The sequence below is a fragment of the Pongo abelii genome, chromosome 13 (genome assembly GCF_028885655.2).
Source record: "Pongo abelii isolate AG06213 chromosome 13, NHGRI_mPonAbe1-v2.0_pri, whole genome shotgun sequence".
In the NCBI taxonomy this organism is placed as follows: domain Eukaryota; kingdom Metazoa; phylum Chordata; class Mammalia; order Primates; family Hominidae; genus Pongo; species Pongo abelii.
Genome location: NC_071998.2, coordinates 42915098 through 42940128, shown reverse-complemented (window position 1 = coordinate 42940128; position 25031 = coordinate 42915098). Strand labels below are relative to the sequence as shown.

At 40.1% G+C, this 25031-nt stretch overlaps 1 protein-coding gene across 3 annotated transcripts in view; it reads right to left on the bottom strand.

Annotated features, from left to right (window-relative positions):
* TTC39B (tetratricopeptide repeat domain 39B) overlaps positions 1-25031 on the bottom strand; it is a 137215-nt gene that overhangs the window by 91425 nt on the left and 20759 nt on the right. For 2 of the 3 annotated variants that reach the window (XM_024252637.3, XM_054519844.2), the window contains exon 2: positions 8314-8348. The exons of the other annotated variant lie outside the window; for it this stretch is intronic. In XM_024252637.3, the coding sequence (XP_024108405.3) occupies positions 8314-8348 (35 nt within the window). The remainder of the gene's footprint in view (positions 1-8313; positions 8349-25031) is intronic. 3 annotated transcript variants of the gene reach the window in all.

Genomic DNA, 25031 nt, shown 5'->3' with positions numbered 1-25031 from the left:
GGAATGAAGCGCAGATGGTCCCCAACTTAGGATGGTTCAACTTACAATTTTTCAACATTATGATGGGTTTGTCAGGGTATCCAATGCATTTTCACTTACTATATTTTTTATTTATGATGAAGTTATCAGGATGTAACCCCATCATGAGTCAAGGAGCATCTATCTGTACTACACATTCTATGACATGTGTAGACACAAAATAATACATATTAGATTATTCCATTTATATAAAATATCTACAAAAATTAAATTAGTGGTTGCTCCAGCTGAGGGTGACAGAAATTAGATCAGTGGATGCCCCAGCTAAGAGTGGGAATAGATAATGACTATAAAAAGGCACAGATTTCTTTTTCAGATGATAAAAATGTTTTGAAGTTAGATTGTGGTGATGGCTCTATAATTCTGTAAATACATTAAAATGCATTAAATCGTATAATTAAAATAGGAATATATATGAGATATAAATTAATATTGCAATAGAGCTGTTTAAAAAAATTCTCTGAGTGGAGAATCTCATTAGAGGGTTTTCTTTTTCCTTCCCTACCTAATATCAAGATTGAAATATACACATTTCCTTACTGTGCCTTCCTGCAAGATGATTTTATTTTTCCTTTCCTTTATGCAAGGTCTCCTACAAAATTCCTCATTATGTTTTTTTTTCCTTCCTTAGGAATATATAAGATAACAATATGAACGGCATCTTAGATCCAATAAAATCACTGTCGACTTGGTTAAGAAAATCAAATTAAGAGAGGACAAAACTCCCTTTCTAGACTTAAGTAACATTTATATTACCTACAGGGGAAAATTGGGGCCGAAAAAACAGCAGAGAAAAATGAAAACAAATCTAACTCTCCCTGTAGTTACTATTTATAACTTAACCACTCTGAAGAAAAGTATCAGATGTTTTCCAACTATCATTCACCGATATTCACCCTTAATTAAAACAGGCAAACTATTGTATCACCAATTGATCTAACCTAATGAGGGGAAAAAAAAATGGCCCTAAAAGCCCTACCTCACTCTCATCTACAGTTTATGGTTCGAAAGAGAAGGTGTGGAGAAGGAAAAAGTTTGTGAGAAATGTTATAAAACAAAATATTTTTATACTACACTTGATCTTAGACAAAAGGCCAAGAAGCGATCAAAATATTTTTATTTCCATTGTAAGCTTCTAATTACCTGGCTAAAAAAATCTGCCTATTTCACCTTCTACAGGTAAGTACAAATTCAGAGCAGTTCTTGAAAATAGACACATTCATCCCCACTGTATTCACACCACCTCAGGACTCCATTGAACACATATGAGTTTCTATGTAAGGATAAATTTGAAATTTCCATAAGATGCTCTGGAATATGAAAGAGCACTGCTGAGAATATATTAAACCTGCATCTGTTCTAACAGACTTTCAACATAAGTTTGATCTGTCTCCCCTGACTTCTCTAAACTACCATGAAAAGAAAATCTTAATTAATCAGTGCCCAACCAGCACTCCCGGTTAGATTTTTGTCCCATTGTCCACAGTGGTTTTTATGAGAAAGAAGTTAATCAAAAATACCACCAGCCAGGTACGGTAGCTCATGTCTGTAATCCCAACACTCTGGGAGGCAAAGGTGGGAGGATCACTTGAGTCCAGGAGTTCAAGACCAGCCTGGGCAACATAGGGAGACTGTGTCTCTACAAAAAAATAAAATTAGCCAGGCGTGATGGCACCTGCCTATAGTCCCAGCTACTTGGGAGGCTGAGGTGGGAGTAGCACTTGAACCCAGGACTTTGGGGCTGCAGTGAGTTGAGAACGCGCCACTACGCTCTAGCCTGGGAGACAGAGTGAGATCCTATCAAAAAAACAAGACCAAAACACCAAATCACGATGACTGTAAGTGGTTAGTCCATTCTCTCCACTAGACAAGACCAGGAATCCTCCACGACCCAACTTCATTTGTGTCCAGGGCCCCACTGGTGTTTCAAACCCACTGCTCTGTGCTCTGGCCACTGTCCTCAAAACTGTTCACCCGGCATGTCCCCACCTCTGACCCTCTGCACTGGCTCTACCAACTGAAATGCCACCCACCCCTCAAAACCCAAAGCAAATGCCAGCACCCCCATCTCCCAACCAAAAGATAGCTTTCTTTTGGAATTCCCAAAACACTATATTTACTCTTCACATGCCTTATCACAGTTAATTATCAACAGATTTATTATACCCACCACTACGATGTCAGAGATGGCAACTGGGCACTAACACTGAGAAAAGGGACACTCCGTCATCAGAGCACTAGAAGTGCAAACCAGCATGGAACTGTTAAATTAGGAAGCAAGAAACTATAGCTAATCTAGAACTGCATGTTATTTGTGACAAATTTCTATATATCATGCGACAGGTCTAATTTACAATTCCTCCTTAAGAGGTCACCTCCTTATGCCGGACAGGTCATAAAGTTCACAAACTATTTTAATTTTAATTTTTTATTTTATTTATTTTATTATTATTATTTTTTGAGATGGAGTCTTGCTCTGTCGCCCAGGCTGGAGTGCAGTGGCACAATCTCGGCTCACTGCAACCTCCGCCTCCCGGGTTCAAGTGATTCTCCTGCCTCAGCCTCCCGAGTAGCTGGGATTACAGGCATGCACCACAAAGCCCAGCTAATTTTTGTATTTTTAGTAGAGATGGGGTTTTGCTATGTTGGCCAGGCTGGTCTCAAACTCCTGACCTCAGGTGATCCCCCTGCCTCGGCCTCCCAAAGTGCTGGGATTACAGGAGTAAGCCACAGCACTTGACCTATTTTAATTTTTAAAAAGAACATGGTCAATGTACTACTAACATTTTTTTACATCTCTAATTTTTCCTCCAGTTCTAAATGGTGGAGATTTTTGTATGATCTACCAGTTTTATTTTAACAGTTTTATTTTATTTTATTTTGTGTTATTTTAACTATTTTGAGAAATTGCTAGTTTCAATTGCTAGAAAAACTAGCAATTTCTCAAAATAGTTAAAATAACACAATCGTTACCACAAAGATCCAGAGGTAGGAAAAATCTATGTTGAGAGTGGTAAATTCATTAGGCAGAAAAAGAAAAATAAGAAACTGTTTCCTTTGTGGAAACAATTTAAGGCCTCCTTCATCTGTTAGTGCGAATCCTTTCATTAGGCATTCAAGAGAAAATATTCACTGGAAGAAATTAATCATCAGGTTGGCAAGACCACTGCATCTTGATACAGAGATGGAAGCACTTGCTCTCTGCACCAGAAACATAAGATCAAAATGTATGGTTCAGTAAGTGTAAGGAAAAAGAACTCTACTAAGTTTTGCAGAATCCACAAAGGGAATGTTATAGTATCACCAATTTAAGAGGAAATGTGAGAAATATTGACAAACCCTGAAATTAGGACAAACAAAAAGTTCACATAAAAACAACTGAAGAAATTTTTGACCATTAACATGTATTTATAATCAGAGGCCTCTGACTTGGACTAGAAGTCCATCACTTCTCCTGTGTCTCCAGCTTGCCAACTGCAGAACTGGGGACTTCTCAGCCTCCGTAATCACATGAGTCAATTCCTTACAGCAAATCTCTTCATATATAGACATTTTATGTCTCCTATTGGTTCTGTTTGTCTGGAGAACCCACACTCTTACAAGAGAGAGCAGAAAAGTACCGATGTTCACTGAGCACTTACTATGTGTTTGACTCCCATTATCACATTTAACTTAAATTTCATTTAATCCTCTCAATAAATCTATGAGAGGAGAAAACAAGCTCAGAGAAACTGCCCGGGCCTCCCAGCCAGTAAATGGCAAATTGGGACTACAGTTCAAGTCTGACTGTCAAGTGCGGTCAGTCCCGTCTCCCCAGGAAGGTACATGTAGTTGTGTGCCTGAAGGCAAAATGAAACCATACCGCTGTGCTTTGGAGTTTTATGGCTGTGTGTAATATTTTCCTTGCTCTCTCACTGCCATTTTTTGTCATCACCAACAAGCTCTGCTTCGGAAACTACCCCCCTTACAATACCTCTCAGAACGCTGTAAGGCAAAAGTACGCACAAGACCAAAAGGCAAAGTTTATTAAAATCAGATCAAAATCAACTGCAGACTCTGAATGGAGGCCTCTGCTACAAGATTCTTCGTGTATGGACTCCAGCACCTAATCTGGCTACCCCTTCTGGTTTTGGGCTCTATCTCTCTCTGTTAGGAGAAGCGTTCCTATAATGTGTTGCTATAACCAAGGTGAGAGGAGTGGAACAATTCAGCAACATTGAAAAGGACACACAAACGTTTAAGCGACAGTCTAAAGAACACGAGAAATAATGCACACCAGAAACCTAAAAGAGCAAGATAAATTCTAAAATGGGGAAAGCTTTGGATTTGTTAAACTGAGCAGGACAGGGAAGTTAAAATTAGATAAGAGGAAGAAACTGCTGGCAGATAAATACAGCCACAGAGAAGTTCTGGAGGCAATGAAGGGAGAATGTGTGGTCATTAGAAACTGAGGCAGTGTTAAGGAGCTACAGTCTTCAGGATGAGAAAAACTATAACAGAGTTGACAGTAGAATAAAAGACACCAAGACAATGCTTCTCGAATTCCCCACTTTAAAAGTACATGAAGGGGTTTCTCTAGCAAATATGAAAGATGAACAAGCTAAAAAATCTAATGTACAACATGAGGATTATAGTTAATAAGAAATAGTACACTGTATTCAGGATTTTTGCTAAATTAAATTAGATTTTTCCTCCTTACCACAGGAGAAAAAAAATGGGTAACTAGGTCAGGCGCAGTGGCTCACGCCTGTAATCCCAGCACTTTGGGGGAGGCCAAGGCAGGTGGATCACCTGAGGTCAGGAGTTTGAGATCAGCCTGGCCAACATAGTGAAACCTTGTCTCTACTAAAAATACAAAAATTAGCTGGATGTAGTTGGCAGGTGCCTGTAATCCCAGCTCCTTGGGAGGCTGAGGCAGGAGAATTGCTTGAACTCAGGAGGCAGAGGTTGCAGTGAGCTGAGATCACACCATTGCACTCCAGCCTGGACGACAGAGAGAGACTCTGTCTAAAAAAAAAAAAAAAAAAAAAAGGATAATTATGTGAGATGATAGATATCGTCATTTGTTCTTCTATAGTAACAATTTTACTATATATGTATCTTATAACATCATGTTGTATACCTTATATATACACAATAAAATTTATTTTAAAGCAAAAACAAAAAGTACACAAAGGGGTTTCTGATAGTCACGAATCAAAAGCATCTCCATCACAGGAGTCATTTCGGATGATGTTCTGAGAACCAGACAATGCTAATATTAAACCATCTAACTCGGTTGAACAAAAGAGTTGTTTTTGTGCAAACACAGGCATCTAGATCAAAGGAACTGAATGGAAAGCCCCAAAACAGTGTGTTATTATTTTAATGAACTTATTTGACAAAGGAGGTATCAAATATAAATTGTTTCCCTCATGGACCTAACAAATGGTGCTGGAATAGTGGGCTAGCAATTTTAGGGCTGGTGTGAGATAGGAATCTAAATTAACTTCAGCTGGGTTGAATTTAGGGCTTTTGTTTATTTCTATGGTTTGATTTTTTTAAAAACTAATAGACGTTAAAAACTGCTTGCAATGCCTTCCTGAGGTCCCAAAGGTAAAGCCACTACCAGCCAACTGAAGCCAGTGGGAGCTCAGAGAAGCACAAGCATCAATGTGCACTGCTCACGGGTCACACTGCTCCCATTGGTCAGCGAGACCCGTCCTCCTCTGTGAGGTCTGCACCCCTCTCTGGTGTGTGTGGCATGCTAGCTCCCGCTGGGAAAAGCAGTGTCTCCTCTGGTGAACTCCAATCACCAGCCCCACGGCCTGATCCTTTTCCATCCCCTGGACTGCGATCACCTACTATATAGCCCAAGCTCAAATCCTGCCAACACCAAGGGAGGAGCAGGGTTGAATGATTATAAGATTTCTGAATGGCGATCACTTGCCCACCATAGGAGTGATTTCTTAAAAATCACATAAACAGATTATCTTCCAAAGAGTACTGTACAAAAAGGGAGGAGGGGAAAAAGGGCATCTTCACAGTGGAAAAACCTGACAAACACTACCCATGCCATGTGACCAAGTTCAACATCGGTAGTGCTAAGTCACATTGATATCATGGATCTTTGATAAGAATGGCCCTTTCCAGCTGGGGTCTTCTTCCCAAAAACACATGACCACAGTCAAATCATGAGGGGGAAAAAACAGACCAATCTCAATTGAGGGCCATTCTACAAAATAACTGACAGTACTCCTCAAAACTGTCAAGGTCACCAAAAACGAGAGTCTGAGAGACTGTCACAGCCAAGAGGAGCCTAAGGGGACGTGACAACTAAATGTAAAGTGGTATCTTGGGTGGGATGCTGAGGCAGAAAAAGGACACTAGGTAAAAACTAAATAAATCTGGATAATGTATGAACTGTAGTTAACAATAATATATCCATATTGATCATTAATTGTGACAAATGTACCATGCTAACTTAAGAAATTAATAATAGAGAAAACCTGGGTGGGGTACACAGGAACACTCTGTACTACCTCCTCAATAATTCTGTAAGTCTGAAACTGCTCCTAATTGATAGGTTAATCACAACCACAATTAAGTTTTTTAAAAAAAAAATCATATAAACATTAAACTTTTGGACAAAATAAAAATGTATAATTCTAAAATAAAGAAAAATTGCAGTCTGGAGGAAATATCTATAGCAAATATGACAAAAGATTAGGGTATATATAATTTAAAGTCCATAAGTATGTTAAGAGAAACACTCTGAAAAAAGCTAAGAGACAAAAGAAAACTAGAAGTCATACAAAAGATGCAATGTATTTTTAAAATAATTTTTAAAAATACTAAAGTAGGTATCATTTAAGTTGCAAAATTGTTTTTGAAATAATACCCAGTGATGATAATGTGACAGTTTAAGCCACTTTACTTATATAGTATTGGGAGCCAAGTAAATTGATAATACTCTTGTGGAAGTACTGTAAAACAAACGGTGCCCCTCTACCCCCACATGTACATGCACAAGTTCAAGCCCAAACCCCCAATGTGATGGAATTTAAATATGGAGCCTTTGGGAAACAATCAGATTTAAATGAGGTCAGGAGAGTGGGGTCCTCAGGATAGGATTAACACCCTTATAAGAAAGGACATCAGGCAGGGCGCAGTGGCTCACGCCTGTAATCCCAGCACTTTGGGAGGACGAGAGGGGTAGATCACAAGGTCAGGAGATCGAGACCATCCTGGCTAACACGGTGAAACCCTGTCTCTACTAAAAATAAAAAAAAAAAAATAGCCGGGCGTGGTGGCGGGAGCCTGTAATCCCAGCTACTCGGGAGGCTGAGGCAGGAGAATGGCGTGAACCTGGGAGGCGGAGCCTGCAGTGAGCCGAGATCGCGCCACTGCACTCCAGCCTGGGCAACAGAGCAAGACTCCATCTCAAAAAAAAAAAAAAAAAGAAAGGACACCAGAGAGCTTTTGCTCTCACTCTCTCAGCCATGTAAGAACACAAGAAGAAGGAGGCAGTCTGCAAGCCAAGAGGAGAGCCCCTACCAGAATCCCAACCATGCTGGCACCCTTAACTCAGACTTCTAGCCTCCAAAATTGTGAGAAAATAAATTATTGTTGGTTAAGCCACCCAGGCTATTGTGTTTTGTTATAGCAGCTGAAGTTAACTAATACAGGAAGGCAATTAGAGATATACAAAGAACAATACACATATTCATCCCTTTTAATTCAGTAATCCTACATTTGTTATGTTAACCTTTAGAAATAATTCAAAATATAACAAAGCTATACACATGTAAAACTTAGTTTTACATTTTTAAGCCAGTGACAACCTAAATGTCTAACAATGGAGAAGCAGGTAAGTAAATTGTAATATTCCACTTGATCTAATATGATTTAGCAATTTAGAATTATTACAAAATATATAGGCTTACAGTGAATGCTTTTAATAAAATTAAGTGCAAACCAAACACAAAAATCTACAAAATGAGACTGACATAAATATGAACAACTATTAAAAGAGTTAGCTATAAACAAATAATTTGTTGAGAAATATTTTATTTTGTTACAAGAAATAATACTCAGAAATGTATCTGAAAGTATTATTAGATAGATCCTTCCTTAAATATAATCACATCCTCTTTAATTATAGAAAAGTGACTTTTTTTTCTGAAAATAGCCATTGCAGTACTCTCCAAAAAATGAGAATGAAATATTTACTTTTTATGTAAGACAACCATCAATTTTTCTTTACTACATACTTTTTATTATGTTATTACTTACATTGAGATGGTTTCCAAGGCATCTTCGAAAACGTCCTGGGGGAAATAAAAAATACAATGAGTTTCTCAAGAATTCTAAATGGGTTTCTCAAGAATTCTAAAAGAGAAAATGAATACACACATTGGGGAGAGTGGTCCTGGCAGGAAGGTATAGCAGGTAGTAGAATCAATCAACTTAACGCTTACGGAATTCTGTTTACAGAAATCAAGCACATGAATTTCAGTGAGGTTTAATTTTTTTTTAAATAAAGCTGGTAAAATACTCAGCAAGTGATCAAACTGGCCTAATTTAAAGAGACTATGACGTCTTTTATGAAGTTACCTTTCACTCCTAAATCTCATTCATCTCAACTATAGAGTAAAATAAATAAGAGGACTTGCCCGATGTAGTCTTTTCTTTCTCCATGGCTAGCCAAGTGAGCATCCTCTGGGCCTTCATTTCACATATTGCACCACCCTCTCAGCTCGTCTCCCTGCCACCGGCCTTCCCCCCAGTTTACTCTGTGCCACACAGGATAGCCCTTTGCTTCATGCCACTGGCCTGATCACAGCTGCAACAGGAGAGAAACGCACACAGTCATATGCACTCAGAAGTCCACACGCGCACTCCACACTCAGACACAGTGACTCACACACAATCTCACAGTCACATATACAAATACACATGCACTCACTCAAAAACTCACACATTCACAACAGCTCCCTCATAGCTGCAAAAACCAAACCTAAGCTCCTCATCCAGGTACCTGGGGTCCACCACAACCCAGCTTAATCTTCCAAGCATCCTTCTCTGACATCCCTACCACTCTTACCATAGCCCAAGCCACGAGACCCCCAAAGGGCCACCTCACTGGTCTCCCTACTCCTGTGCTTGACACCCTCCATTCAATTCTTCACATGACAACCATATCATTCTTTTACTTCATGTTTTTGAATAAGCATACACCATTCCAGTTTTCTAGACCTCTTCAAGAGCTTTCCATTGCACTTAGAAAAATCCCAAACTCATTCTCCCTATCTACAGAGCCCTAAAAGAGCCCCGCCAGCCTCTGACCACATCCCCTTACTCACTCGACTCCAGCCACAGGTCTTTCTTTCCGTTCCTTGGACAAGTCAAACATCCTACAGCTCTCTGCACTGTCCCCTTTCTCATAATGTCCTTTGCTCAATTATTCCCATGGCTGACGCATTCTCATCCTTTGATTTTCAGCTTAGAAAGCCACCTCCTCAAGAACATCTCTGATCACCCTAATTAAAATTACCAGGAATAGCAGCTTACTTACAGTTCCTCATCATTTCATTTGTTTCATTCATAGCACTTATCATAATCTCTAATAATCTTCCTTGTTTACTTGGTCACCCTCTGTCTCCATCAGAGCAGGCTCTTACATACACAGAAAAAACACCAGGGCTTCGCACCAGGGTTTGCTCAATAAATACTTGTTGCCTAATGAATGAATGAATGAATGGAACCTGGACTGCCAAGGGACTTACCATATCACACCTCATTTAGAGTTATGCACAGAAATGAGGAAAGGGGGCTAGGGATCTTTTCCCTTGTGTGGCCATTAATACTGAACAAGGTTTAGACCCTACTGGATTCTGCAGTGAGGCAGAAAAAAAGTGTAAATACTAAAAAGAAGAACCTGGCCAGGCGCGGTGGCTCACGCCTGTAATCCCAGCACTTTGGGAGGCCGAGGCGGGTGGATCACAAGGTCAGGAGTTTGAGACCAGCCTGGCCCACATGGTGAACCCCTGTCTCTACTAAAAAATACAAAAAAATTAGCCAGGCGTGGTGGCATGCACCTGTAATCCCAGCTACTTGGGAGGCTGAGGCAGGATAATTGCTTGAACCTGGGAGGCGGACGTTGCAGTGAGCTGAGATCGTGCCATTGCACTCCAGCCTGGGTGACAGAGTGAGACTCCATCTCCAAAAAAAAAAAGAAGAACTGACTGGGCCTGGTGGCTTACACCTGTAATCCCAACACTTTGGGAGGCCAAGGCCGGTGGATCACCTGAGGTCAGGAGTTTGAGACCAGCCTGGCCAACATGGTGAAACCCCATTCCCACTAAAAATACAAAAATTAGCCAGGCATGGTGGTGCATGTCTGTAATCCCAGCTACTTGAGGAGGCTGAGGCACAAGAATTACTTGAACTCAGGAGGCGGAGCTTGCAGTGAGTCAAGATTGCACCACTGCACTCCAGCCTGGGCAACAGAGCAAGACTCCGTCTCAAGGAAAAAAAAAAAAATTGTAAACAGTGGCAGAACTGAGTTTGAATTTGGGACCCTGACCTATTAATCTACATTAATATCATACTCCATAAGGGAGGTAAAATCAAGGGCCAGCACACAGGTTATCATGTGAGTAGTTACAGAGAGGGGAGGAAAACGTATTCTCCAGGAACCCAAATCTCACTATGATAAGCCCAGCTCACAGTCCCTCTGGCAGCTCTGCAGACTCCCTCTGCACTTACCTTTAACAACAATAGGGTACATGGACAGCCTACTCCTGGAAGCCTTCTGTGCCTTCTCCTCCTCCTCACAAACCTCAACATGGACACTAAAATACTTACTGAGTGAGCAATGCAAAGGATAACTTGGGAAGCCAACCCTCCGTGTAAAGAAGATAAGACTAATATTTTCATCTAAACAAGAAGTATTCCCACCCCTCCATCAAAAAAAGAAAAAAAAAGAATATCAAGCCAGGTGGCGCACACCTGTAGTCCCAGCTACTCGGAAGGCTGAGGTAGAAGGATGACTTGAATTCAGCATGGACAGTATAGTAAGACCCTGTATCTAATAACTTTTTTATTTAAAAAAAAACACGATTTCAAGAATATCGAAACTCTCCATTTTGTTGAAACAGTAATCACAGACAGAGAGTTTTCTAAATAAAGCATATGTGGTCTATAAAGGCCAGACAAAAGGTGGAAGTGTCTTAATTTTAAAAAGAGGAAAGGTGAAGAGAAGAACTAAGATTTACTGAGTACCTATCATGTGCCAGGCACCTTACAGCCTTACAAAAGCTATCTCATGTTTTCCTCCCAACATACAGCAAGTTAAGCCAGTTGTAGTTTAATTACTTGCCCAACATTACACAGCTGGTAAGTGAAGAAACTGGGGTTCAATCTCAGGTTTAATGCCAAAGCATTTTATTAATGTTAATACAATCTAAAACTTGGAAATTAGATAGTTGGGCAGGATGGGGAGGGAGTGGGAGATGAAGGGGTGCCATATCCTCTCAATGTAATATGATAGCATTGTTTCACAAGCCTCCCAAGGATTATTTAACTCTCCAGAAGAGTGTACTTGTGTTTAATTTTGCCATCTGCTGTCTGATTGGAGTCCGCACACTGTGAAGTTACATGTTGACTTACAGGATTTTTAGTGGCGTAAAAGATTACCTCAAAGATTATGATTTTGCTGCTCTGTGAGACAGCAGTTCCCAACCTTTTTGGCACCAGGGACTGGTTTCGTGGGAGACAGTTTTTCCACAGATGATGGGGGACAGTGAGGAGATGATTTCAGGATGAAACTGTTCCATCTCAGATCATCAGACATTAGATTCTCATAAGGAGTGCGCAACTTAGATCCCTTGCACGTACATTTCACAATAGGGTTAGCACTCCTGAGAATCTCATGCCACCACTGATCTAACACAGGGCGGAGCTGTGGTGATGCTCGCCTGCTCACCACTCACCTCCTGCTGTGCAGCCTGGTTCCTAACAGGCTACAGACCAGTACCAGTCCACAGCCCAGGCACTGGGGACCCCTGCTTTAAGGTATTACCCAGCTTTATGTATAACCTAGCAATCTTAATCTAACATTCTTCCTGAAGCCTATAAATACGAGTTCCTCAAATACCGTTTGGATCAATTTACCATTTCACTGGTTTCCTAATTGGTGGATGAAATAAAATTTTGACATGTTCATTTATATCTTATTTCCAATTCTGGGAAATTATACTTGGACATGGAGATCGCCAACCGCTCTCTCCCTGGGTACAAGCAAATACAGTTTCCTGCATCCTTGGGAAAAGTGATGTGGGATCCACGTGGAGGATGAAACACCAAAAGGCAGAGACTGCCCATGCCTCTGTTCCATATCCCTGTGGACAGACCAGTGCTTCCTTTTCCTCCTGTCTGTCTTGGTCCCCACACTCAGTTCAAATTCTATCCCTTTTCTGTTGCTGCCTCAGGAAGCTCCTTTTCCTTGTGTGAGATTCCCATCAGGGCCCTTAGGTTTGGCACTGACAGCTATTCCACAGTCTCCCACCTGGCCCTCGGTAGACACGCATGTATTCTTCATGTAGCAGAACTAGATGTTTCCACCAAAGTCTCTTTGCTTCTCCATTCTCACCAAGAATTTCCTAGTGCTCCTCCAGTGTTGGTTTCCCTTAGCTCCCCAGTACTGGTAGGCTCACCGTGTGCCCTCCAGTTTACAACACGCACAGTCAGAGGAGCATCCAGACTCCTTCCAACGTAAGTAAAGTAAAACAGGAGAGCTCACGCTGCCAACAAATACAATGTGTTACAGGAAAGCCTCGGTGTTTAGTTCCCTCCTTAAAGGCAGCTGCATTTGCCTGCCCTACTCCCATACCAGGGCCAACCTTGAAGTGCTACTACTGTAGGGCCTGGTGTAACAGATGTTTTCATTGAACCACACCTGGCTCCCAAATCATACACTGCCTCCAAACAGTATCTAACTTGTTCAAGAGCCTATCTTGACTCTCTAGTTGGAGTCAAGCACCATTCTACTCTTTATGAATCTGCTTTCTAGCCCAGCACAGTACTCTGTACTTCATGGACTCTTAGCAAATCATGGTTAGCTAACTGACTGGCTAGGCACCCTTGTCTAGAGGTGGAAGGTCCTCACCTTGAGCAGTTTCATTTTGCACATTAAAAAATGGGCTCACCTGTTAGTTGAAGGATTCCCTAGGTGAGCTGACAGACATAAGGCCAGCACCCAGGGCCTGCTGCCTCCTGGGAGATCAGCCTGAACCCTACCTCTGCCTCCAGATCATAGAAACTGCCATCCTGATCATAGAACTGACACAGACTGAGGAAAGCTGCATCACCTACTAAGGCTTTTCCAAACAATTTCCATCTTAACTCGCTAACTTTGTCATATTCTGAGTAGCAAAAATGCATGCATGAACATTTGAGTGAAAGAGCAGGTTCCTGATGTTCATTTAAGAATCTTAATGAAGATATTAATGACAAAAGTGTTTACATTATTTTTATCTCTAGAGAACAAAGAGTAAAGATGACAAATATGCTATTAACAGTAGTAATGTCAACACTCTCCATTAACTGCCAAAGAGACCAAATAGATTTACAAATTTTTCAGGCCTCCCTATCTGATTTTTAATTCACTTTGTGGTTTGGAAAGGAATACATGACAAATATTACTGCAAGAAGGAAAAGGAAGTAGGAAGTAACATGACAAAAAATAACGCCAGGTACTGTAAATCCACAAAGCCATATCGCTTCTCTAGAACTCCGTTCCTCCCTCCTCCTCCGCATTCCTCCCTCCTCCTCCGCGTTCCTGCTCCTCAGCCTCAGCCCTGTCCTCCATTTTACCATCTTTCTCATAGGGATGACTTCACAGGCCTAAGAACAGATTCTACCACGCTCTCATTTAACCACTGCACTTTAGCAAAGATGACAAGGTTTGAGAGGGCTTGCAGATACCATCCTCCTCAATGAGGAGGACCACCTGCCCACCCCCACACAACCAGGCCCCTTCTCACTGGAGCTTTCCCACCCAACATTCCATTCCACTGACCAATGAAGCTGTGTGTTTGGTATCATGGACTCAAAGAACGCTACAACTGTTGAGAACTCTGGCAAGTCATGAATTCTTTTGGGGCACATCTGGACCATTCCCATGGAGATAAGACATGAAGAGGATGCCCCAACTTCCCCCCAGGACTGAGGCAGGGATTAAGAGCCATGGGTATTAGGTTCTATGGAATACAAACACGTGTCTGCATGGCATCCACTCCTGTAAATCAAGATGTCCAAAATGGGAAACCGGACTGACATCAGAAGCATTATCATAGTGACTGACACACCTGGAGGATTCCTCAAATACTGAATTTCTCTCATAAAGAGAAACAGCACATTGCTAGTTAAAGGAATCATATGAGAAATGCATAAACTCAAGTCACATCACTCCCTATTAAAACTTGAATAAAGTATTGATTTTTCTAAGTCAGAATTAATTTAAAATACACCTTTATTATTGTGCAAAAATCATTTTAAAAATATATATGTACCCTGAGCTCATCTGTCAGGAATAATTTTTCATTCTGCTCACATTTATCATCCAATTCTCTGTAATCTATTTGTCAAGTTCAAAAAGTAGTCCATGGCCTTCTACAGCATTTAAACTCTCCAACTAAATCCCAAGGACTACCAACTAGTCGCATCTTATCTGCAGTGCCACATTTTTTTAAGTTTCATATTGCATAAAAGAGCATCAATGTTCTTTGATGGCAAATGTAATAATCAGCTTCAGCTCCCCCATAACTGGGTTTGCAGGGGACAAGCACCCCTCATACCCTCCTTAAAGGATTAGCATCAAAGCAAGTCCTTTGTGAAACCTTAACTGACCTACAGAACTCTTAATCAAAGGGAAAGAAAGCAATAGGGGCCCACACATTAGACACACTCACATTCCAAGTCCCCACCTGTAACGACTGTTGTTGGTCCTTGCAGGGAACAAAACATGACCTTCTCAAATTTCAAGTATCGCACTATGACAATAATTCTCAAATATGGCAGACCAAAACGAGAAAAAAAAAAACTAACACTAAGTTTATCTTCTTAATTTGTCCAGGTTTGTCAAATTCCAGGCAATAATTTTTTTAGATTTTTTTAAGACTTAGAAAAACTGGAGGTTTTCAAATATTTTTTCAGAAATAGGGATAAAAAAATAATAATAGCAAAACAACAGTAAAATCATCTGCCAAAACATAAAGCTCATGCTTTAGAAATTTTTAAACATTCATCAGTTGAGATTAAAAAATAATTTTCCATATTCTCCAGGTGTAGGATTAATATAGTTCCCTTGTTGCTCTTGTGCCAGATAAGTGCTCTCATATAATCCCACATAAATTCTGTTCTTTTTTTTTTTCCTGAGATGGAGTTTCACTCTTGTTGCCCAGGCTGGAGTGCAATGGTGCGATTTTGGCTCACTGCAACCTCTGCCCCTCCGGTTCAAGCGATTCTCCTGCCTCAGCCTCCCAAGTAGCTGAGATTACAGGCATGCACCACTACACCCAGCTAATTTTGTATTTTTAGTAGAGACGGGGTTTCTCCAGGTTGGTAAGGCTGGTCTTGAACTCCTGACCGCAGGTGATCTGCCCGCCTCGGCCTCCCTAAGTGCTGGGATTACAGGCATGAGCCACCACTCCCAGACAGTTCTGTGTTCTTTTGTATTGCTTTGTTTCTCTAGGCCTTAGGATTGATGAAGTAAGGTTCTATGTTTTTTAAAGCTTCATTTTTACCAAAAAATCACAGATCTAATAGTAGAAACTGGGGATATGGAGTAACGGGCATTTTAATGGGAAAGATTACTTTCTATGCATTTAGGAACTACCAGCATCGATATGCCAAGCGCTAGTGAAACTGCAACAAAAGAGTCCTTGCTTTAAGGAAGTCTCCTGGGAGAAGGAGAATACACCCATTATGAAACCACCAAGTAAAGGGACCTCACTTCATCAGGAGATAGAGGAAGGGAGGACATAAGGAGCTTGGTGGGGAAGGAATTACGCAGGGGGAAATGTATAAGGTAAGGCCCCAAGGTAGAAAAGAGTTTACTACAGTCATGTTGTCTACAGTTGAAAGAACAATAATGCCCACAGAGCTCACTATTATGGATTAAAGGAGCAGAGGAGAAACGGAAACATAGTCTATCTTCACTCACACTGTTTACAAAGTGCTAGTAATAAAGCAGCCTAAAAGTGATCTACACACAATGCCTTTAAGATCTTTTTTTGAAAAAATTTAAAAAGACCTCAGGAATACAGGAGCATTTTCAATGTCACATTTGTAAGAAACAAATGCTGATATATAAATACCATGGAACCATGACTGTCTAACGAAAGTCCCCTCTGGGAGTAGGTAGTTTGCTGGTATAAAGGGCCCTGTGCCTTGATTTCAACTGTCACTATGTGGAAAAATTTAAGAAATTTAAGAGGTTATTAGTAGGACATCTTACTTAGCCTATAAAGGTCCTTTGGATTTGGCAGCAGGGTTATCATGAACTTGAAGAAAGGAGTGGGTTAAGTGCACCTGCCTGGCTCACCATGTGGTTTATCAACTTCAGCATGGGAGGGCCAGATACAACACGAGTGTACTTCAGGCCTGCTGTTCACCCATTCTCTCCTCCTTTTTCTTCCTTAGTATCCCTATAGAAAATCCTTTCCCCCTTCCACTCTGGAGTTATCTTCTGTAAATTGGAGATGCCCATAGTACCTACCCTAGGAAGCTGCTGGGAGGACCAAAGGAGATCAGAGGGGAAAGTGCCTGGCACAGAGCCAGTGCCCATCAGGGCAGTCATGACTTGATGACATGAGCCCTCCCTTGTCTCACAAGCACAAAATACTCCTGGATGTGTCCACATAGTCACAATACAAAGTCCATGTCATGTGCTCAAGTGTCTAGGAAGCAAATCTGCCTCCACTCCCTAAGTACTACACACTATAAATAAATACACAGGTGATTTTAATTACACAGCCTGTGTAGTAGAGCCGAAAGCATAAATTTAGGCTTGGAGGTTAGACCTGTCTAGGACTGAATCCTGGCTCCACCTCCGACCCTAGGTGAGTCCAGCCTTTCAATCCTCTACTTCCTGTTGTGTACAATAAAGATTCCAACCGCCCACTGGGATTGTAAGGATGTGAGATAACACATAGAACAGGTCTGACTTAAAACAGGCTCAACAAATACAACTTCACAGGATATTAAATTCTCAGATATGGGACCAACCAGTAGACTCAGGAGACGGGGCTGGGATCCCTAACTATACTTCCTCAACAACTCTTTTTCACGTCAAAGATGCTGAGCCTCTTTTGGATGAGAGAAAAGCCGGGTGTGGGATATTTACAGCAAATAGGTAGTGAAAAATGTTAACTGTCTTTGCCCTCTAGCCTTTGCCCTCTAGCCTTTCACTCCCGACCTTTCTTACTAGTGGGTTGCCCAGTATAAAAAAACATAATTTATGGGCCGGGCGCAGTGGCTCATGCCTGAAATCCCAGCACTTTGGGAGGCAGAGGCGGGTGGACCACCTGAGGTAGGGAGTTCAAGACCAGCCTGACCAACATGGAGAAATCCCACGTCTACTAAAAATACAAAATTAGTTGGGCATGGTGGCGCATGCCTGTAATCCCAGCTACTTGGGAGGCTGAGACAGGAGAATCGCTTGAACCCAGGAGGCAGTGGTTGCAGTGAGCCAAGATAGCACCATTGCACTCCAGCCCGAGCAACAAGAAACTCCGTCTAAAAACAACAACAACAACAACGTAATTTATGAGCACAGAGCCCAATGCCACACTGCTCCCTGGTAGCACAAAACCCATAAGTTATGGAACCTCTGCTCACCAAGGAGCAGGTGACCTTGGCCAACATGGTGAGACCTTGGCCAACACAGTGAGACATTGCCCAACATAGTGAGACATTGGAAGACACAGTGAGACCTTGGCCAACACACTCTACTTCTCAGGGCTCCAGCCTCCTCATGAGTAAAGCAGAGAGGTTGGCACAGATACCATCCCTTATTCAAAATCCTAAGTTCTCTGAATTAAAGAGAAATCCTTCCCAAGACAGTGTTTGCCCATCACAAATTCTAAAATGTTCATTCATCCAAGGAAGGCTGGTGTTCCCTTCAGAGACGGGCTGCATCCAAATGGAGCACTGAGGTTTTCAAAGTTCAAGCCACATCAGTGGGACTAACTTGATTCTCAATAGCTAGCTAGTGTTAAATGCCAAGCAAAGCAGTTCACACAAGGATTCTTTGGAATTTCCAACAACCAGCCAAGCACAGAGAAATCATGAGAATTAAAAAGGAACCACCAGATGTCACTGTCACAAAAAAAATTTGAATTGTATAGCATTGCTTTAGTTTCTACTAACACATAGATTAGCGAGCTAAAAAAGAAATGAAAAGGTTAATTAATTATCGGTTGTTCAATTTATGGAGGTGGGAAAAATGTTCCTTTTCTGCATTTCATTATAGAGTTGAGCTGCAGCTTAAGGCAGGGGTTAAGTCCTAAGGTCAGTCCTTAAAAGAAAAATCATGTATATATAGTCAATCTTAACATTGAACAAATACTTTAAATTGCCATTATCATAGAATACTCACAGTTCTGGACACAACCCCACAGAGAAATAAGTATATACAAAAAATATGCATAGTGATATATGGTATATAATAGAGTATATATGTAAAATATAACTTTTTTACAATTAGGTTATCACTGAAATTTAACATAAATGAGCAAATTATTTTACTCTCCTGTGCATATTTCTAAGTTACTGCCTTTATGGCTGTACGATCCACCTTGTAAATCATTTACTATGTCAAGCATACCTATCCTCTAGTGCCAACCCTATCCAATCTACCTAATTTACAGTAAACAGGAATATCTGGGGCTGTTTTTGCAGCGAGCAATTTTACCCAAAACAAACAAAAACAAACAAAACCAAGAGATTGACTTTTAACATTTTAATGTTTAATTTTAAAACCATCACCAGTGGAGATATTTTTAAATTAAAAGGAACAGAGCTTTACACAGTTTCTTCCTATAAATAATCATAAGTTCCATCTATTAACACCTAGGCACTATGTTGAATACTCATGTGCTTATTTCTAATTCACAAATACTCATAAAAAGTGAGCATTTCACCTCTACAATTACTACTATGTTCTAATAATAACAGCAACAATAACAGGTAACACTACTGAGTGCCAAACATTGCTCTGAATCCTTAACATGTGTTAACTCATTTAATCTTTGTAGTGACCCTAAAAGATAGGACTATTATAATGTCCACATGGGGAAACTAAGGCTCAGAGATTTAAATAACTTATCCATAACTGAACCTCAATTTTTCCATCTGTGTAATGGGAATAATACCACTTAATTTACAGCATTGTGAGATTTTAACCAATATAATATATTTAATGCACTTAGCACAGTATCAACAAAACAGACACTTAATAAATAATCTCTACTGTTATTAAAGTGCTTCTGCAGTTGAAAGTCTCTGGTGTAGCCCAGGGATGAGCAAAAAGAAACCTCTTGCATGATCTTGCTCCACCCTTGAACTAACCAGCTGTAACAGAAAATTGGCAGAGTTAGCAGTCCCTTACTTGTAGCTCTGCTCCAAAATAAATGTCTCAAAAAGAGAACACAGAACCTTATCACTCAATATGAGTGTTCGGAAGAGGCAGTTCCCAAAGAGCAAGGCTTCAAAGATGATCTCAAACTGAGAAATCCTATAATGTGGGAGAGAGAAGGTAAAGGGACTTGAGCTCACAAGCTTAGAACCACTCTATCTGGGTTCAAATCCCAGTTTCACCACCCACTGGCTCTGTGACCTTGAGCAAGCTATTTTCCTTAGGACCTCAATTTCCCATGTCACTCAGCCGTCCATAGATTAATGTCAGATGTGAAAAGCACTTAGAACAATGCATCCAGTAGAAAGATGAGTTATTATCACTATTACTGTTGTGCCTTGAATCTCCTAAAGGTACTGGTGAGTGGCACTATGTGCTGCAGACTGGGAAAGGTTAGGAAGTGGACCAGGCACAATGCTTGGCACTAAGAATCCTAAATCACCTTCTCCGTGGCTGACATGTCCTGATGTCCCCAAATAGATCAGTCTATTACTATTGGTGTCAGGAAACTACAAACAGGGCCAAATTCCACCTGCTGCCTTTTCTTTTTTTGTAAATAAAGTTCTTTTTTTCTTTTTTTCTTTTTTTTTTTTTTTGAGACGGAGTCTCACTCTGTCACCCAGGCTGGGGTGCAGTGGCATGATCTTGGCTCACTGCAACCTCCACCTCCCGGGTTCAAGTGATTCTCCTGCCTCAGCCTCCCAAGTAGCTGGGACTACAAGTACATGCCACCACACCTGGCTAATTTTTTTGTATTTTTAGTAGAGACAGGGTTTTGCCATGTTGGCCAAGCTGATCTCGAACTCCTGGCCTCAAGTAATCAGCCCGCCTCAGCCTCCTAAAGTGCTGGGATTACAGGTGTGAGCCACCGTGCCCGGCCTGTAAATAAAGTGCTATTGAAACACAGCCACAACTCAATCAATTGACATATTGTCTAAGGCTGCTTTCCTGTAACAGTCACAAACTGCATAGCTGCAACTGAGATCATAGAGTCTTCAAAGCTGAAAATATTTACTCTGTCACTTTACAAAAAAAGTTTGCCTACCTTTGCGCAATGAATGAAACATCAGGTTTCCTTCCCTACCGCATTGGATGCTTTGAGGATAGAGTGAGAAACAAATGTTAAAAATCTATAAAGTTTAAAGGGTTGGCAAATATGAGAAATTATTTAGCCCAAAAAACTCACTGCCTTCAAGATTTAAATTCAAGGGAGAAATAACACTAAGAACAAAGACTGCAGAGTCCCACCATCGGCTCCATCACTTACCAACTATGTGTGGCCCGAACAGTGATGATGATACCCCGCTTTTGCTCAGCTGAGACCACCAAGCAGCCTCCTGGCCCTTGGTATGGTTGCTGCAGCTAGGTGGCGGAACAGGGGCCAGCAGTGGAGTTTGCTACAAGAGAGTCAGGAGAGGCAGTGGGTATCCCTAAAAGTTAATATATTGAGAACTTAGCTTGAGTCTGGTCCTTCCCAATTCCAAAAGTAGGAGGAGTAAAGAATGGGAATGCTTGCAGTGGGGTTTAGTAGAATGCCTCTCTCAGGGCTCCCCCTACCATTTTAGAGAGTCGAGGCACCAGCCATTCTTGCCAGTCTTATCACAGTGCTTCCCAAAGAGACTGTTTTGTGTGTTGAAAAGATGAAAAACAATGCAATTATCCCAAACAGTATTGAGAGGAATAATTTATTTCTTTTTTCTTCCTTTTTCGTCTTTTTTTTTGTTTGTTTAAATCATCAGTCCCTATTCTGGAAGAGGTACATCCCAGCATCTAGCCCAGATGTCCTTTTATGCAATAGTTATTTTAACAAACTTTCTTTATTTCCTTCCTTTTCTCTTTCTAAACTAAAAGAAAAAAAAAACTAAAAACAACAACAAAAACCCACTGTGTATGGTCTTGGGCAAGGTACTTCTCTAAGATTCATATTCATCATCTGTAAAATGGGAATAACAGTGCCATCAAACTCATGGGGCTGAAGAATTAAATGAGATGTACATAGGGTTTAACATGATGCCTATCCACAGTAAGTACGAAATAATGTCAGCTCCCATTAAATTATTACTTTCATTATGATTACTGCAGGGAAAAGTTGTGTGTCCAAATACTGGACCACTCATACAGTGCCCTCCCTCTCTTGATATCTATCCTCATAGGTAATTTTGGTATTAGCAAAGCAGAGATGCTGAGAAGTTAAATCTGTCCTTTTGGGGCAATCTAAGGGAGAAAAGCTTAAGACTTCTACATATTAATTTCTGCTAAGACTAAATTATCCTCCACTCCTACCAACATCCCCCCTGCAACAGCAAAAAAAAAAAAAAAAAAAAAAAAAAATGGCAAAAAGCTAAATGCCTCTTCTGCATTTTTTTTTTTTCTTTTTGAGACAGGGTCTCACTCTGTCACTCACGCTGGAGTGCAGTGGCACAATCTTGGCTCACTGCAATCTCTGCCCCCAGGTTCAAGCAATTCTCCCACTTCAGCTTCCCTGAGTAGCAGGGACTACGGGCACATGCCATCTAGTCCAGCTAATTTTTGTATTTTTTGGTAGAGGTGGGGTTTCACTATGTTGATCAGGCTGGTCTCAAACTCCTGACCTCAAGTGATCCACCTGCCTCAGTCTCCCAAAGTGTTGGGATTACAGGCATGAGCCACCACACTCAGACTTACCTACACATTTTATTATGTAGAAAAACAAACTTTCAATTATACTGTAAAATAAGTTAATTTGTTTTACAGTTAAAAGAAATTTAACTATAAATTAATTTGTTCACCAAATTGCTTGGTGAACCAATACTACTATAAGTAAAATGCTAACATTTTGGTTTCTAACAAGAAGCAATTAAACATAGACACTTACTCAAAACTCGCAAAAAATAGAGACTGCCAGAAGTGATAATTAGTATAACAGACCATATAACTAGTATCTCAGATTTCATATACATTATCCACCAAAAAATGAATTAAAAATTCTAAACATGTTAAAAGACAAAGACTAACACTCTGGTAAAACAAATGCAATAAAAGGAATTTGAAATGACTGCAGAGGGATAGATACCAAGGAACCTTGGGGGCTCATGGAAATATTCTGCCTTAGTTGTACTGGTGATTAAATGGGTGCATACATTTATGAAACTTAATCTTAACATGGTGCTACTCTTAGCACGTACTCTTAACATGGGTTTTATTGCATGTAAGTTATACCATGAGAAAGGTGGTCTTTAAAAGAATTTGGGAAAAATAAATAATTCTAAAATTCCATATGAGGTGTTAAAAATTTGGATGCTAACGAAGTCACAATAATGGCTAACACACCCTCTACAACACTCTATGAGCCAGACACTGCTCCACAAACTTTTACATATAACAACTGATTTGCTCTTCATAAAAACCCTCGGTAGTGGCTTCATACTCTACTCAGCTTACATATGATGAAACTGGAGCACAGAGAGGTTAAGTAACTCACCCAAGGTCACAAAGCATGCAAGTGGCAGAATCAGGATTTAAACCCACAGAGTCTAGCTTCAGAATCTGATCTACACTCATTCTCATGAAAGCTTTTAAAACGATGTTTGAGAAACAAATTTTGTAAACTCAACAAACTGAGCTATTTGACAAAGTGAACTTCATCAAACTGAGCCAGAGCCGTACAGACACTGTAACTCTTCTTCACACCGTATTTCTCAATCATAATTACAAAATTAGGTAGAATTATTTGTTTCACGTCTGCCCTCCCTCCAGGCGGCATTTACCATAAGGCATATCTATAAGCTCTATCCACAAGCACCAAGCACCATGCCTACCCACAGCAACCGCACCAAGATACTACTGGAAGGAATCAATAAAGAAATAAATGAATGAGTACAGGAATACACTAATGTGTTTATTTATGTATCAAGTGTAATATCATTAAAGACAGAAATTTTATTCACATGTGTATATAAGTATGCTATTTCTTAAATGAATGCAAGGCTATTCTGATTAATAAGCTATAACACTGTCACAGAACATATCATTTCTCTGTCACTATGGGGATATACATATTTTTTAGGCACATCTGTACACCAAGCATTAGCTTTTGCACCTTTATGCATTGTCTCATTTAAACTTGACGTTTCTCTAAAATAGGTGCGATTATCATTCCCACAGCTAACAACTGGTTTATACACAGGCCTATTTGATTCCACAGCCTGAGTTCCTTTTCACGCCAGGAGAACTTTTTACATACAGAGAACTCAGTCAATAAAATTCGCAGCAGAACTCTCAGTGGAACCTGACAAGTAGTTCTAAAGTTATCAAGAAGGAAAAAAAATTGTAGGATTTCCCCTGACAAATCGAAACTATGGAATTGGCACAGGAACATATATAGAGATCAATAGAACATAATAAAGAATACAGACAGGGATTCCTGTGCATATCAGAATTTTATTATTCAGTTAAGATTTTATAGTAGAGAGAAAATATTTAATAATTGATGCTAAGGATATTGGTTGTCTACTAAGACAAAAATGAAATTAAACCCATATGCAAGTTTCCATATAAAGAGATAAATATAAAAATTTAAAAAATGGGTATTTTTTTAAATAATCTTAAAACAGGGACAGTCTTTCTAAGCAAAACACAAAGACCAGAAGCCTTAAAGAAAAGAGTAAAAGATTTTGCTACATAAAAATTTAAAACTTCTAAGACAAGCAACTGGCTAGGATAAAATAATTAAGGCTCTTTAACAGGCAAAACAATTACTATTTAGAATAAACAAAGAACACTCCTACAGGTCATAAGAAATAGACAACCAAAAAGGACAACAGATAAAGGGTGTGACATGCACTCATGCACTGAAGAACAAATCCACTAGCCAATAAATGCGGAAATGTGCACTTAAAAAGTCATATTATTTTTGTCCCTGTGATTGGCAAAAATTTACAAGGTTGATAATATCCACAGTTGGCAGAGATGCCGGAAAATAAGCATATACTATCATTACAGTCTGTTTAGAAGTCCGTTTTGCAGGACCTATTAAAAAATTTAAACACACATACATTGACACAGCAACACTACTTCCAGGATGCATTATTAAAATTTTCATGTACCACGGTTTCGTGTACCAAGATTATGATACACACTGTGCTGTGAAAGAAATTAGAATTAGACCCAAATGATCTTCAATAAATAAATATATTATAGTACAATTACCCAACTCTCTTCAGACATTATATAAATAAAGCAAACAGTAAAAACATATCTCTAAAATATATTAAGTGAAAAACGTAATCCTGGGAAAGGTGTAGGGTACAAAATCCCCTTTATTTTAATAAAA